We start from the raw sequence: 17,468 nt of genomic DNA, 5'->3' as shown, positions 1-17,468 counted from the left end.
TATAAGGCAATGGTTAGGCCACACCTTGAGTACAGTATACAGATCTGAAGGCCTCATTTTAAGGATGTAGAGCTGTTGGAATGAGTACAGAGAAGGGCAACAAGATTAGTGAATGGGATGAAGGGTTGCTCTTACGAAGAAAGGCTTAAGTTTTGCAGATTACAGTGTCTAGAGACTAGGCACCTGCAAGGTGATCTGACTGAGGTGTATAAAGCCTTGAATGGTTTGAGCATGCTCAATGCTGATGGGATTCTTCCTCTTGCTCAGAATAATCACCTGGGAGGGCATAAATTCAAATTGAGGAAAGACAATTGTAGGATAGAAGTGTGGAAGTTTGCCTTTAGCCAGTGGGTAGTTGATTGGTGGAACAGACTTCAATTTTTTGTTGTGGAAGTTGATAGCCTAAAAAAATTTAAGGCTGAGCTGGACAGGTATTTGAAACGAACGGAGGGATGAAATGGGAGCGGGTTTTTTTTTTTTGGCTGATCTGATGCTGCATAAGCTTGCTTTCTTGCATTGTATGCCTCTACTAATGCTAAATGATTCGCCGTAGATGCAGTGAAGAATACCATTCAGACTGTGAAATTCCCTACCAGTCAAATGATATGGGGTTGCATACACGTATCGGCGAGTAGGTCACCTGCAGCTTATAAAAGGTTCCATAAATACCAATGGATACTTGGCTATATTGGAAGGCAAATTGCTGCCAACCATTAGAGACCATTTCAACCTGCTAAGTAACTGCACCTGTCAGTCAGGGCCGCTGCAAGTGGGTAGGCGAGATAGGCATCACTTACGGGTGGCAGTTCAAGAGGACACAAATTTTTTCGATATTTTTTCTGATTGGTTAATGCTTATTAGTATCCAACATTTAGGGGGCCAAATTTTATTTTGCTTACTGGTGGCACATAAGAACGCAACGCTACTGCTTTCAGGATGACTCTGCTCCTTGTCATTGGGCAAAAAGTGTAAGTAGGCTTCTGTAGTTACTTTAGCTTCATTTCTGCATTGCAGGTTTGACAGTAATGTGTTTATATTTGTGATTTTCAGGTTTACATTTGTGTTTACAGGTGAAAAAATGGTTGGAAGAACGGTCCGTTACAAGTTTTACCTGGCCAGGAAATAGTCTGGACCTGAATCCTATAGAGAACTGTTGGCATCGTGTGGAATCTGCAATTACCAGAAAGAAACCAAAGACTCTTCGTGAACTTGGGGGATTTTAAATTCCCAGATATTGACTGGAACTTGTGGGTTGGTCACTCGCACACTAGCAAGAATTTTGTGGATTTATTGGATGATTGTTTTCTGCAGCAGCATGTTTGAGAGGCAACCAGAGAGGGTAATACTCTTGATCTGGTTATCAGCAGTGATCATTCATGTACAGGGGGTTCCTGGTATCAGAGTATTTATGCATTATCCATGCCCCGCAGTTACAAGGATTTGAAAATTAAAGAATTAAAGCTTTTTTGCTTGAGAAAAATGACCAAGCAATTTTTTTTTTTTTTGTGAGAACAATCTTCCTCATGATCGTGCAACAAAAGTTATGTGCGAGTTAAAGACATAACTAAATGTTACAACACAATTTTATCTAAAACAAAACATGAACAGCTCTGGATTCATTCTTTATTCGTACAACTGAAAAATAGTGTAACTTCAATAAACTTTACTTTACATTGTTGTAGCATATTACAATGAAAAATGTCTAATAAAATAATTTTCTCATTTTTCAGTTCCTTCATCTTTTCCTACGTACAAGTAAACATTACTATATAATATCAGTTGTTTTTGGTTTTTAGGGGCATTAGCAACTAAGGCCATATTGCTCGAGGGATATGCGGTGGTCATTCCCTGACCTTTCCGTATCTGGTGGTCATGGGCTCGAACCCCGGTCTAATCAAGAAGCGAGTTCTATGCACTGCTACTCCTGCCCATCTGGCTACGGAGGCGACCCTCAGTCTTCCTTGCACCATATGGCTAATAATAATATCTACTCATCCTTCACAACAAGTTGCCCATGTATTGCACTACTTCGAATAAGCAACACTTCACTTGCAATACCAGGGTACCTGCCCAACAACCAATGAAAAGCCAACTAGCTTTGAAACGGTGCCATCTGGATGGTGACGCCCACTGAGTATACGTAAAAATGGTCTTCTCTATTAGTGAAATGTTACTTCTTCGCGGTAGTGCAATACATGGGCAACGCATTGTGAAGTATGAGCATAATATGAGATACAGATGAAATAATGCTTTTCACACTGCTATCATAGTTTTTCTTTAAGAGTTGTCTATGGTGTATCTACACCAATATTATATAGATATAGAATCTTAAACTCTTAAAATATGCCTAGTTGCATTTAGTTTTATTTAAATAATAAACATTATGAAAATTGGTCCCTGTTTTAAGTAGAATTTTCTGTAAATTCTTAATACAAGGACCCTTGTATTAAGAATTTGCAGATAAAGGAACCACTCAGTGGCAGTGGCACTGTGATCACTGCCACTCAGTGGCAGTGATCACAGTGTACTGATGTGGGATTTACTTAACGATATAATTGCCATCAGGGGTAAAGGAAAGGGTTTTTGCTTCCATAAAGGTGATTACAGTGGTCTCAGACAGTTTTTAAATTCTGTACAGTGGGACCAACTGATGATGTTACCAACAGCAAATTCTAAGTGGGAAGCATTCAAGGAATTAATCATGGAAGCTACTAGACTTTTCATACCGATTAAGAAATACTGTTTAAGGTTTAGGCCTAAATGGTTGTAAAATTAACTAATGAGACTCATAGCAGAGAAGAAAAATGCATTGGATGCATATAAATTATCAGGTGACACAGATATAAGCTAGTCAATCAAGTTACAAAGGAGATTAGGCAAGTGAAGGCAGATCACGAGAAATCTTTGGCAAAGGATACTAAGAAAAACAGCAAGGATTTCTTTACTTATATAAACTCTAAAATGAAGGGGATGAATCATATTGGTCCACTTGATTTCGATGGTTAGACTGTTGATGATCCTTCTCAGATAGCAAACAAACTGAATGAGTATTTTGCATCTACATTCACACATGAGGAGTTATTAAGAAAGAAAATGCCAGAAGTTTATCAAATTGTAAAAGGGTGCTTAATGATTTTGTAATGACTGAAAGCAAAGTGGAGGAGAAATTGTTGAAGTTAAACATAAGAAAGGCACATGGGGTGAATGGGATCTATCCAGTTATATTAAAGGAGACAGCAAAGGAACTAAGCAAACCCTTAGTCATAATTATGAGAGCATCCTTGGACTCAGAGGAAGTCCCCACGGACTGGAGATGTGCATGTGTATCCCCAATTCACAAAGGGGGGATTGAAGGGTGTCACAAGCAATTACAGACCAGTTAGTTTAACTTCTGTTCCAGGTAAAATAATGGAGTCACTGGTTAAAGATGCACTGCAGGATCATCTAGACAAGCAATAATTCCAAAACAGCATGGGTTTGTTAAGGGTAAGTCTTATCTGGCAAATTTAATTAGATACTATGATATGGTTACAAAGGAAATGGATGCAAAAAGTAATTTTGATATCATTTACTTGGATTTCAGGAAAGCTTTTGAAACTGTTGTGCATGGAAGCCTACTGTACAAATTGGAGCAGAATGGTATTATGGATAAGTTGCTACAATGGATAAAAGGGCGGTTGAGTGGGAGAAGACAGAGTATTAATCAATGGAAACTGCTCTTCGTGGACTAATGTTATTAGTGGATTTCCACAATTTTCGGTGTTGGGCTCACTGTTGTTTTGTATATTTAACAATGATATTGATGAATATATGTCGGGCTTAGTGTCGAAGTTTGCAGATGATACAAAGGTTGACAGGGCAGAATCGAGACAGGGCAGAATCCTGGCTTATTAGAAATGTTCAACATTACACATTTAAGGAGGTAAAAAATGAAAAAGACCTGGGAGTAATTGTGCAATCAGATATGAAGTTTTCTGAGCAATGCAGACAGGCTGCCAGGGCAGGTCATGGGGGTGTTGTCAATGATATACAGGAATTTTGTTTGCAGGGAAAAGGTGATTGTCCCTCTGTATAAGGCAATGGTCATACCACACCTTGAGTACTGCATGCAGGTCTGGAGGCCACATTTTAGGAAGGATGTAGATTTGCTTGAGCATGTACAGAGAAGGGCAACAAGATTGGTGAGGGGAATGAAGGGATCCTCTTATCAAGAGAGGCTTAAGTTCTGCAAATTGCAGCAGCTGGAGGCTCGGCACCTGCGAGGTGATATGATTGAGGTGTATAAGGCCTTGAATGGGTTGAGCACGCTGAATTCTGATCGGATTCTTCCGTTTGCTCAGATTACGAACCTAAGGGGGTATAAATTCAAATTGAGGAAAGACAATTGTAGAACAGAATATTTAGGAGAAGTCCAGTTGGCCTGCCTCCCTAAAATCCAGTCATGCACACCTTCTTGATTGTAAGCTCTGTTACATCACTAAGGTGGCAACGAACATGTAGAGTGGTTCTCTTCAAGACGCCTGGTCAGTGTCAGGAGGAATAGACCAAACCCTCCAGCACATGACAGCACAATGAAACAAATGGCCCTCAGTCCCCAGCGGCTTTCACTCCTCCCTCTTACGACAACAAGAGGACAAGAGTGGAAGCAGAGGGTGCTAAGAATCTCTGGGTACAACCAGGCTGCCATGCACGGAAACCGAACTTGGCCTGTTACAAGGTAAGATCATTCATCGGTGAAGACAGGATATTAGAGCTGGAAAAAGAACTAGAAAATGTGAATTGGAATATCATCGGTTTGGCTGAAACAAGAAGAAGAAATGAATCACTTATAAGTTTATCGAGTGGAAATTTGCTGTACACCAATGGAAACAGTGAAAGGAGCAAAAGTGGAGTTGGGTTTCTGGTCCATAAAGATATAAAAAACAACATTTTGGAATTCAAAAGTATGTCACCAAGGGTGTCAAGACTAATACTCAAGATTTCCAAGAGGTGCAAGCTAAGATTAAAAATGATTTATACACCAACATCGAGCCATGACGATGAAGAGGTTGAAGAAATGTACACCGAAATTGAGAGTCTTCTAGATGAGCAGAAAACCCACTACACTATTATTATGGGGGACTTCAATGCTAAGGTTGGAAAAAGACAAAACAGCGCATTAAGGGGAACTATAGGAAATTTTGGAATTGGTGAAAGAAATGAAAGAGGTGAAAAACTTGTGGAATTTGCAGAATCTCAAGGATTGTCAGTAATGAACACTTTTTTCAAGAAAAGGGTGAACAGAAAGTGGACATGAATGAGTCCAAATGGATTAACAACTGACATTCTCGTAATATGCGAGCTATGCGCTCTGTTAGGCACGGACATTAGGGAATGTATGCAGTGGCAACTGGTGTGAATGGTTCACTTCGTCCCTGTTCCATTCCTTGGATATGTTTGTTTATGATCCTCTGGGGATAGCCGCATTTCCTAAGATCTGCTGTGAACCGTTTAACTTCTTCATTTCTATCCTCGGGGGTGCAGCAGTGAGACCCAGCCCTATCCAACAATGCCCTAACCACACTATTTTTGTGATGGTTGGTTTGTGCCATATTATAATGCGTATATTGACCCCGGCACATGGGTTTTCTATATACGCTGGTCTTTAACCTAGGGCCTTCCCTATGAACCAACACATCAAGGAAAGGGAAGGTACCCTCTACCTCCACCTCCGAGGTGAACTGAATAAACGGGGAGAAGCCATTAAGAAAACTAAGTACCTCATCCTCTCTTCCCCTCCGAATAATGGTGAACGTATCATCGACATGCACGCATGGGGAAGTAAGTAAGTAAGTGTAAGTGTTTTTAGGGTCAAGTGGCACTAGGGGTTCCCCCCATCTCCGCGTAGTTTACGTTGTGGTGTATTACAGTACACTGTAAATGCCAGAGATTTAAAAGTGTATGGATCTTGGATCGTGTAATGTCGTGTACCGTTGTTCTTCTGGCCATTTAGCCGCTGGACCCCTGTTGGGATCCAACGTTGCCCCACTTACGCCCCGTGGAGGCAGGCCAGGAACTCCGTAGACTTAGTTTACTCTGGCAGGTCCTGCCACTCTGCCACTTAGTTTCCTGAGATTTCAGTGGCTAGGACCAAAAAAAAAAAAAAAAAAACACTTTGGGTGGCATATTCCAATGGTCATCAAGAAAATAAAATAAAGTGATTTTTATTATTTGCGTTGACTTGGGGATATTATCGCTTTAATTTCTTAGGCCGAATGCTGGGCGTTATGGCAGTTTTGATGTATTAATTTTGATGTGTGGGACTTCGCTAGCGTGAAGATAGAGGGGAGGGAGGTAGAAGGTAGAAGACTGGGGGAAAAAGGCAGAAGTATGGAGCCAATAGAGAAGGCGGCCCCAGTTTCAGTGGGGCATGCCCATGCCCCACCAGACAGGAAATAGGGGATGGCGAGAAGGGGGGACCGTGTGGCCGCCCCCTCCTCCCGGGGAGTTAGGAATTATAGGCGAAGAGGGCTAGAGTGCCCTCTTCAGGTCTCCAATATGGCCTTTGTCTCACGTCTGTTTCTCTTCATTGTCACTCATGGGGCAAGCTGCATACTTGTGTTCCTCTTTCTTTGGTTCAGCATCCTTCTCCGATTGTGTGATAGCTTTTTTTTTTTTTTTTTTTACTTCCCTATCAGGTGGGTTCTGTTATCTTAAACGGGTGGCGTTCCATTCTCAACTTTGGGTGGCATATTCCAATGATCATCAATCATTGGTTGATATCCCCATCCTTAGTTTCACGTATTCCTTGGTGTTCATATTTGGTTTCATTACTCCTGTTGGCCTTGGTGAATGGCTATTTGTAGTTTTCTTCTGGAGAAGACGTCCTGGGCAAAGCGACTAAAGGCCGCAAATTCTTCTGGTGTGTCCAGGAGATGGTGTTCCTGGGTGTTAGGGATGTATTTAATTCTCGTGATCATTTGACATCTGATGTCTTCGTCTATTTCACACTGATACATAACGTGATGCCATGTTTCTAGTTCGCCGCAGAGACAGTGTGATCCGCATGGGAAGAGCCAATTCATCAAAAATTCTGGCTTCAAGCTCCTCCATAGCTAAATTTGCTCTAATAGCACTAATGGAGGAACCCATTGCTGCACCATGAACCTGTTTGTACATAATATTTTGTAACACCATGGTGGTGCTTGAGAGACATAGCTCCACCCCACTACAAATATCTACACTTAACTGGGTCCTATTGCTTAAAGTACTATCCCTCTCTAAATTGAAGCAATGTGGTAATAGGAATAAACAAGTCTCTGCTATAGACAAAGGGTTGGTTAAGTTAACACAATTCTCTGAGCAATGCAGTAGTTATAAACGACCTAGGGCCTTCCCTATGAACCAACACATCAAGGAAAGGGAGGGTACCCTCTACCTCCACCTCCGAGGTGAACTGAATAAACGGGGAGAAGCCATTAAGAAAACTAAGTACCTCATCCTCTCTTCCCCTCCGAATAATGGTGAACGTATCATCGACATGCACGCATGGGGAAGTAAGTAAGTAAGTGTAAGTGTTTTTAGGGTCAAGTGGCACTAGGGGTTCCCCCCATCTCCGCGTAGTTTACGTTTCTTCTGTACACTTCACAGACTAAGGTTGTGAGGGAGATTCTGCAGAATTCAATGTTGGGTCTGCCTTACTGTTTTTAATATTTATTAAGATATCGACATCTGCTTATGATACTAAGGTGGACAAGGTGGTTATGACATTAAACAGTGTATGGCACTTTAACAGCATCTAGATAAACTTGGTGAATAACTTATACTTCATAACCCAGTTATGAAGTAAAAATATTTCACTATTACAACACTAGGGTACAGAAAAGTACCCTGGGAGTTTATATACCAGGTCAGATCTAGGTATCCCTGCTAGAAAAGTTTCTGTATATCATTTGACATAGTGTGCCAATATTGAGCAGTTGTTAATTTATGTTTATGGCACTTTATGATGACTACTTAAGAATGATTACTCCTGTGCATTATGGTACATTGCTTGGGTGATGTGCTGCAATGCATATCTGAGTTCAATTGAACTCAGATATGCATTGCAGCACATCACTTTTAGTGCCGTTTTATGCTTATATGCACGAAGGCAGTGAACGTGTTAAGTAGCTCTACAGGTAATTATCACAGGTGGAACAAACAAAAAAGATATTTCATATCTTCATTTAACAAATGTAAAGTTTAGATACAGAGAAATCTTTTTATGAAGAATTTTACCTCAGGATCTGATGCTTTTTCAACAAGTTCTTGAACCTGTAAAATATTTTTGAATTATATTTTATTATTTCTTGATAGGTTAATTTAAAACATGTTATTTCTTTTACCCATTTTCTGCAAATATTGATTCTAAAATTCTTTATAAAAAATAAGTTGATTTTCAACTATGTATGAGTATAGTGCAAAGGCATCAATAATACATAGCCAAATCTGAATTAACAGAATGTTAGCAAAACGGCATAATTTTAAGTTATATCTCATATTGTGAATACCTTCATAATGAGTTGCCATGATATTGCACTACTTCGAATAAGTAACGCTTCACCTGAGGAGAAGACTAATGTTACTTATTCTCAGATGGATACCACAACCCAGATGGCACTGTTTCAAGGCTATTTTGTATATGTATACTCGACTATCCACTTGTCCCTATTAGACTTAGAAAAGCAAAAAAAGGTAGAGGGAAAGTAATAGCAGGAGTGGAAGAATGAAAGGAAAGTGTAGAAGAATGAAAGGGACAGTAACTCCATCAACTCACACCACTCAAAAACTCCTCGAATAGGCAACGCTTCCCCAGTGGAGAAGGCTATTGTTACCTATTCTTGGAAACTCTGGACATCATCAGGCTCCCCCTGGTGCCGTTTCAGGTCTATTTGGCCCTTCTTCGGTTGGTGGTTAGGTATCCAAGTGCTATTTTGTATATGTGTGGGATAATAACTCGACTATCCACTTGTCCCTATTAGACTTAGAAAAGCAAAACGGTAGAGGGAAAGTAATAGTAGGAGTGGAAGAGGAAAATAAACGGTGTAGAAGAATGAAAGGGACAGTAATTCCTTCAACTCACACCACTCAAAAACTCCTCGAATAGGCAACGCTTCCCCAGTGGAGAAGGCTGTTGTTACCTATTCTTGGAAACTCACAGAATGGTAAGATGCACACTTATTATTATTATTAGCCATGTGGTGCAAGGAAGCCTGAGGCTTATGCTGCACCAGCCAAAAAAAAAAAAAAAATTCCCCGAGTTACCCTGAGAGAGAGAGAAAGACAGAGAGAAGCAGAAAGGAATCACTAAGAAAGAGAAAAATGATGATATCCAACTCAGGACCCTGGGTGTGCCAAGCCCATACTCACCAGATGTGAACCCCTGGGGTTGATATACATGTAAGAAAAGAAAGGAAAAAACTGACTCGAGTAAATAATACAAAGGTCTTTGAAATAACAGAAGAGGAGAAAAAGCAGTACTGGAACTTAAGAACAAGTTTGAGCTTCTGCAGACTGCTCAGGACCAAGATATCGACAAAGAATATTACAACTTTCTGAAAGTGATAAAGCCCAAGAAACCTATAGGTAAAAAAAATCCAAAGAAGAAAAAATTAGTCAAGAAACACTTGTCATGATGAACCGACGATGACAAATGAAGAACAAGAAAAACACTAACAAGGAGAAAATTGAGTATACTGAGTTATGCAAAGCCATTAGAAAGAGACCTCAGAGAGGACATAAGAAAATTTAACACAAGAAAAGTAGAACAAGCATTAAGGGAAAACAAAGGATTTAAATCAGCAGCCATGAGCAGTAATACAGAAAGACAAATGATACTGAAACTGAAGAATAGCGATGGTGTACTTATAAAAAGCAGAGAAGGCATAATTCAAATAGCAGAAGACTACTACTATAAAGAGTTATACAAGAAGTGAGGGAATGATGCCAGCAGTGGGGAAGATGGATCGCAAATTAGTAAGACATACAACATATCTGATATCCTTCCTGATGAGGTAGAACATTTGTTGAAGAAAATGAAGAATCAGAAAGCCCCGGGGGAAGATTAAGTTACTGTAGAGTTGTTAAAATTGGGAGGAAGAGACATGACACAAAAACTGGCAAGGCTCTTCACAAAATGCATTAGAAAAGGTGTGATGCCTAAGCAGTGGAATAATGAAATCATAGTTTTTCTGCATAAGAAAGGAGATAAATCAGAAATTGGAAATGATAGACCAATTAGCTTGTTATCCCACACCTACAAGTTGTTGACAAGGGCCATTACTAACAGATTAGAAAGAATACTTGATGAGAATCAACCGAAAGAGCAAGCTGGCTTTAGGACAGGATTCTCAACTATGGAACACCTTCACGTAATGTCACAGCTAATGGAGAAAGCAAATGAATATAAAACACCATTATGCCTGGCATTTGTGGATTATGAAAAGGCATTTGACTCCATACAGCATAAGGCAATATTTCGGGCAATGGAAAGACAAGGCATAGATACCCCATATATTATGATTTTGAAGAAAATATATGAAAATGCTACCTCCTTTATTAGACTAGACAAAGACAGTAGTAATCTTCATCTTGCTCAGAATAATCACCTCAGAGGGCATAAATTCAAATTGAGGAAGGACGGATGTCGGATAGATGTGCGGAAATTTGCCTTTGGCCAGCGGGTGGTTGGTTGGTGGAACCGACTTCCATCACTTGTTGTTGAAGTTGATAGCCTAAACAAATTTAAAGCTCAACTGGACAGGTATTTCGAACGAACGGAGGGGTGAAATGGGAGTGGGGTTTTTTTTTTTTTTTTTTGCTGATGCTGAATAAGCTTGCTTTCTTGCATCATATGCCTCTACTAATGCTAATGCTAATGCTAACTCCAGACATCATCAGGATCCCCCTGGTGCCGTTTCAGGGCTATTGTGAATTTAATGTGAAAAAAAAACCCATTGGATCAGATCTATTAAATCAAACAAATGAATTATAAAATTCAAACCATTTGTCCCTATTAGACTTAGAAAAGCAAAAAGGTAGAGGGAAAGTAATAGCAGTAGTGGAAGAGGAAAAGAAACATGTCGAAGAATGAAAGGGACAGTAACTCTTCAACTCACACCACTCAAAAACTCAAATTCCTCCAATAGGTAATGCTTCTCCAGTAGAGAAGACTGTTGTTACCCATTCTCGGAAACTCAGTGAATATCAGGCTCCCCAGACATGTTTCAAGGCTATTAGCCTATCATCAGTGGGTGGGCAGGTGCCGTTTCAGGGCTATTTATGTATGTATATGAATATTTACTCGAATATCCACTTGTCCCTATTAGACTTAGAAAAGCAAAAAGTAGAGGGAAAGTTATAGTAGGAGTGGAAGAGGAAAAGAAACGGTGTAGAAGAATGAAAGGGACAATAACTCCTTCAACTCACACCACTCAAAAACTCAAACTCCTCGAATAGGCAACGCTTCCCCAGTGGAGAAGGCTGTTGTTACCTATTCTTGGAAACTCCGGACATCATCAGGCTCCCCTGGCGGCACCGTTTCAGGGCTATTTGGCCCTTCTTCAGTGGGTGGGTAGGTACCCAAGTGATGGACATCATCATACACCATCAGGCACCGTTTCAGGGCTACTTGGCCCTTCTTCAGTGGGTGGGTAGATACCCAAGTGATGCAATGATGGCAAAACAGTTATGAAGTATAACTCCACAATATGAGAGATGCCTGATGGTGTATGATGTGTTTAGACTATAAAGCGTTTAGGGCTGAAGCCTCAAGCTATGGAAAAGTCTAGACTATATATAAGTATAGTGCAAAGGCATCAATAATACTTAGCCAAATCTGAATTAACAGAATGTTAGAAAAACAGCAGCGTTTTAAGTTATATCTCATATTGTGAATACCTTCACGAGTTGCCATGATATTGCACTACTTCAAATAAGTAATGCTTCACCTAAGGAGAAAACTAATGTTACTAATTCTCAGATGGATACCACCACCCAGACGGCACTGTTTCAGGGGTATCTGGCCCTTCTTCTGCAATATCATGGCAACTTGTTGTGAAGGTATTCACAATATGAGATATAACTTAAAACGATGCTGTTTTGCTAACATTCTGTTAATTCAGATTTGGCTATGTATTATTGATGCCTTTGCACTATACTTATACATAGTCTAGACTTTTCCATAGCTTGAGGCTTCAGCCCTAAATGCTTTATAGTTGATTTTCAACAGAAAACGAAATTCCAATTTAATCTGACTACACTTTTCTTATAATATTATGAAAATAACAGATGATTTATCCTTTTGCTATTTTGTGGTGCACTCACTACTCTGGTCAAAATATGTCAATTCACATGGTCTTTTTCATGTTTTGTAAGGAATGTTAACCACCCAATCTGCATGGGCAGATATATGTGAAAATATTTCATAAGAAAAAACTCACCTCCTTTGACCTACAATTCATTACCACTGTGCATGGGTTGAGAAGACAGACAAAGTAGCTGACAATGGACTTGAATTCCTGTAGATTATAATTTTTAGGAAATCCAAAAGGTTGTTCCAAAGAACAGAAAATGAAGGAGAAAAAAAAAAAAGAAGAAGAAAAGCTACAGCAATGAATCTGTAGCTAAAATGTGAATAGCTGTTGATTAGCTATTGCATATGTTTGATTTGGTTTGGAAAAAAAGAATTGGAATTACAGTTGCTAATAAAGAACAGTGCCCATGGCAATGCTGATAGGAAAGGTATGCAGGAGAAACTGAATGCTGTTGTTGTTATTTGGTTTTTAGGAGCATTAGCAACTAAGGCCATATTGCTCCGGGAATATGCAGTGGTCATTCCCTGACCTTTTCGCATCCTCCGTATTTGGTGGTCACGGACTCGAACCCCAGTCTAATCAAGAAGCGTGTGAAACAGACTGCTGCCCTGCCCACCCGGCTATGGAGGCGTCGATAACTGGATGCTTGTGTGATAGGGACTGAAGTGAGTTTGTAAGAGAAGAGTCATTAACTAACCTGACAGTTCTATTTTAAAGAGAATCTAGGAATTTAAGAGAAGTTCAGGGGCATCACCCCCCCCCCCATCCACCTCCAAATGTGAGAACAGTATTCAAGGATAGAGCAAATTTATGATCTACACAGAGTTAGAGGATGTTTAAAAGAAATGTAACATTGAGAGTAAAACAAAAAGCCTGGTATTTTAATACTGAGGAATAAATATTTGTCATGTGTTTATTACAAGAAAGGTTGGAAGCCAGGATTATTCCGAGTAAAGGGTTTTTTGTTTTACGGCGCATTGGCATCTAAGGTCCCAAGTAAAGGGAATAATCCTGGGTTTTTTTTTTTTTTTTTTTTATGTGAACCCCAAACACGAGAGGTATTAGAACCTATAGTACTTAGTACCGTGCTTGGGTTTGAGGTTAAGAAGACGAAAGAAGATATTGGTTAAACAACTAATGCTGACATAACAGGAGTAATGAAAACATAGTGTCACCCACAATTAGATGTGGTACTTATAACATATTTAAGAAGAACAGGCAAGATACAAGAGGTGGATAGAGTTATGCTTCTAATTAAAACCACCTTATGCAACTAAAACTATATTAGATTCAGAATTAATTAGAATTACCATTACCATTAGTAGAGGCACATGATGCAAGAAAGCAAGCATATATAGCATCAGCAAAAAAAAAAAAAAAAAAAAAACTTCCCATTTCACCCATCCATTTGCTATATGCTTCCTAAAATGATACCTCCAGACCTCCAGTACTCAAGGAGTGAGCTGACCACTGCCTTATACGAAGGGGATAATCACCTCCCTATCACTGCTAGAAAAATTCTTGTATATCAATAACAACACCCCACGAGCTGCTCTGGCAGACTGTCTGCACTGCTCAGAAAACTTCATACCTGATTGCACAATTACCTCAGGTCTTTTTCATTCTCCACTACCCTGAGTGTAGTACCACACAGTTGGTACATTACTCTGGAGTTGCTGCTACCCATATGCAGTACTTTGCATTTGTCAATGTTAAACTTCAGTTGCCACTTCTCAGCCCATCTGCTCAACTTTTCTAGATCCTATTGCACTAGTGTACCATCCTTATTGTCATTAACAACCCTACCAATCTTTGTATTGTCTGCAAACTTGGACATTAAGCCTAATATACCTTCTTCGATATCACTGATAAATGCAGAAAACAACCAGGGGCAGAACACAGATCTGGGGTACTCCACTAATAACAGTGTATTGATTACCACTCTCTGTCTTCTCCCACTTAACCATACCGTTATCCATAGCAGGAACTTGTCCTTAATGCCATACTGCTGCAAGCTTTTGATACTGTGCAACAGTATCAAAAGCTTTCCTGAAATGCAAGTATGTGATATATATATACAGGCATACCTCGGTTAACGTTACCTCTGATAACGAAGCTTCGATATAACGAAGTCCGCAATTTCAAGCCCCATTTAACATAAAAAATATTCCAGTTTAATCACCTGAAATCTAAACAAACTGATGAAATTACGGAAACCTTTGGGGCTTCTCGTGGTTGGTTCGAGAAATTTAAAAACGGGCCAGGATTCATAGTGTAAAATTAACAGGAGAAGTTTCCAGAAAAACTAAAGGAAATAATTGAACGTGAAAATTTTCCACCAAATTTGTTCAATGTTGACGAAAGCGGTTTGTTCTGGAAACGGCTACCAACAAAAAGCTTCATTTCTATTGAAGAAAAATCAGCTGCTGGGTTCAAAGCAGCCAAAGACCGTTTAACGTTACTCTTTGGATCAAATGCCTCTGGCGATTATAAATTAAAATTGTTATTAGTTTACCATTCAGAAAATCCGAGGGCGTTAAAAGGTAACATAAAAATGAATTTACCTGTAATATGGAAAGCAAATAGAAAAGCGTGGGTTACCAAGGAGTTATTTACTGATTGGTTTGTTAACCACTTTTGTCCTGAAGTAAAACGGTATTGTCAAAAAAACAACTTTGAAGAAAAAGCTCTTTTGTTGTTAGACAATGCTCCGGGACATCCTGCTGATCTTAACACGTTGGACACATGCATTCCTGTCAAAGTTGTGTTTCTTCCAGCAAACACAACTTCCCTGATTCAACCATTGGATCAGGGAGTAATAGCATAATTTAAAGCTTATTATCTGAGTCGAACATTAAGCAGTTTAACTGAACTAGAGGATAAAGAGGAAATGACAATTAAAACTTTTTGGAAAAATTACACCATTAAAAACGCAATTGAAAACATTGATAGTTCTTGGAAAGAAGTCACTAAGAAATGCTTACATGGAGTTTGGCGCAAAATATGGCCAGAAGTTGTACTAGAAGAAGAAAATAACATCCAAGAAATTAGAAATGAAGTTATCCAGATGGCTCAATCAATAGGTTTCGAAAATGTCGATGAAGAGGATGTTAGAAATTTATTGAATGCAGAAGATGATGGTTTTTCAGTGGAAGATTTAGAAAACCTTGTTAGCAACGAAGACAAAGATAATGAAGACGAAGTTAAAGAAGTTCCTGCTGAAAAAGTGTTAACAACCAAAGATTTAAAAAGGTGCTTAAATGACATTGAAAACATTTTAAATTTTTTTAGTGAAAATGATCCTGATTTAGGAAGAAGTTTTATTGTTAAGCGATCAGTGTTAAATGCAATAACTCCGTATAGGCAATTGTTAAATGAAAAAAAAAAAAAGCATAAGCAATCAACTTTAGACTCATATTTTAAAATGTGATTTCACTTTGCATGTAAGTTGACTGTTTATTTAATAAAACTTTTCTTTGTTCGAAAAAAAAGCTTTTCATTTTCTTTGCGTTGTTATCCCTATTCTGCCCATAGTATTTTTACCTCTGAAAACGAAGTTTCGCTTAACGAAGTAATTTCGTGGAACGCATCCTATTCGTTATTCGAGGTATGCCTGTATATTAATTTTTGCATTCAGTTCCTTTGTGACTACATCGTAGCATCTGATCAATCTGGTCAGACAAGACTTCTCCTTGACAACCCCATGGTGTGGCTGAACTATAACTATAGTCTTGTCTAGATAATCCTGCAATGCTTCTTTCACCAGTGACTCCATTATTTTCCCTGGAACAGAAATTAAACTAACAGATCTGTAATTACTCGTTTCACTCTTTGATACGACTTTGTGAACTGGGGATATATTTGCACATCTCCAGTCCAAAGGGACCTCTCCTGAATCCAAGGATGCTCTCATAATTATGGCTAAGGGTTCCAACAATTATGGCACCAACTCAGCGTTCTGATGGGCATCTATGAGAGTTTGAAGTGTACGGTAGAGGTCCTAAAAGAAATTAATATTAGGAGCTTTGTTGGCTCCTTTATTATAACTGGGTATAGCTGCCTCCTTTATTATAACTCAAACTGATAGCGTAAGGTATAACATAAAACTATATAGCAAAATACGCTAGCACTGTATTAGGAATCTGTTACCTTAGTATAGTATTATCAATTAATCAATAAAATTTATTAATCTTATGAAATTTCATTATTAATTAAACTTTATTTAAATGGAAATCATGACCCAGAGTAGAGCTGCAAAGCAAAGATCACAGAGTAGCAGGAGTGCTGTGGCTCAGAGGAAAAATGAAGAGGGCGATTCTCCAACTCATCAGTCTCAAAAAATGTGAAATATCTGCAGTCATTTCAGGAACAGGACATGATCAAGCCAAGAAGGATGTCTTTGTGTGTGTGTGTGTGTGTGTGTGTGTGTGTGTGTGTGTGTGTGTGTGTGTGTGTGTGTGTGTGTGTGTGTGTGTGTGTGTGTGTGTGTGTGTGTGTGTGAGATAGGTGCCAAAAATGACAAGAAATTGGGCACCAACTCAGCGTTCTGATGGGCATCTATGAGAGTTTGAAGTGTACGGTAGAGGTCCTAGAAGAAATTAATATTAGGGCCCATCAAGCTCTCAGCTGCCCAACTCAATGCCAGAGCTCACTCCTTTGCATCAGGCAATGCAGCGGCAATTGCCAAGGCAGAATGTGCTGGTCCCACAGGAACTAGTTATTGTTGGTGACTCTAATGTCAGGGAGACAGGAAATATATTATACAAAAAGGATAGGTGAAACAGGACGAGGGGATGTCAGAGATGTGGTGTCACACAGATATAAGCAGTGCAGAATTATAATTTGGGAGTACAATGTGTATAGAAAGGATAGACAGGACTAGAAGGTATATGCTGTTAGTTAAGAAACAAAATCTAAGGAAGTGCATCCAATTGACATTAGTGGATAGTGCAATGTTCAGTCACTGTGGTGTGACATAAGCACTGGGAACAGGAAAATGAGAATAGGTGTGTTATAGGTCTAATAAATCTGATGAGTACAATAAGCAATTGTGCAGAGAAATAGAGTGGGCCAGAAAATCAGAATGTCTTATAATGGTTGATTTTAACTTTCCAGATATTGACTGGAACTTGT

At 39.2% G+C, this 17,468-nt stretch overlaps 1 protein-coding gene across 2 annotated transcripts in view; it reads right to left on the bottom strand.

Annotated features, from left to right (window-relative positions):
* LOC150078226 (pyridoxal phosphate homeostasis protein) overlaps positions 1 to 17,468 on the bottom strand; it is a 95,880-nt gene that overhangs the window by 39,462 nt on the left and 38,950 nt on the right. Inside the window, exon 3 of one of the 2 annotated variants that reach the window (XM_090384633.1) lies at positions 8,260 to 8,295. The exons of the other annotated variant lie outside the window; for it this stretch is intronic. Within the exon in view, the coding sequence (XP_090240759.1) occupies positions 8,260 to 8,295 (36 nt within the window). The remainder of the gene's footprint in view (positions 1 to 8,259; positions 8,296 to 17,468) is intronic. 2 annotated transcript variants of the gene reach the window in all.

Source organism: Mastigoproctus giganteus, chromosome 11, assembly GCF_048544385.1.
Source record: "Mastigoproctus giganteus isolate SK-2022 chromosome 11, ASM4854438v1, whole genome shotgun sequence".
Taxonomy (NCBI): domain Eukaryota; kingdom Metazoa; phylum Arthropoda; class Arachnida; order Uropygi; family Thelyphonidae; genus Mastigoproctus; species Mastigoproctus giganteus.
This window is presented reverse-complemented; position numbering and strand designations above follow the sequence as displayed.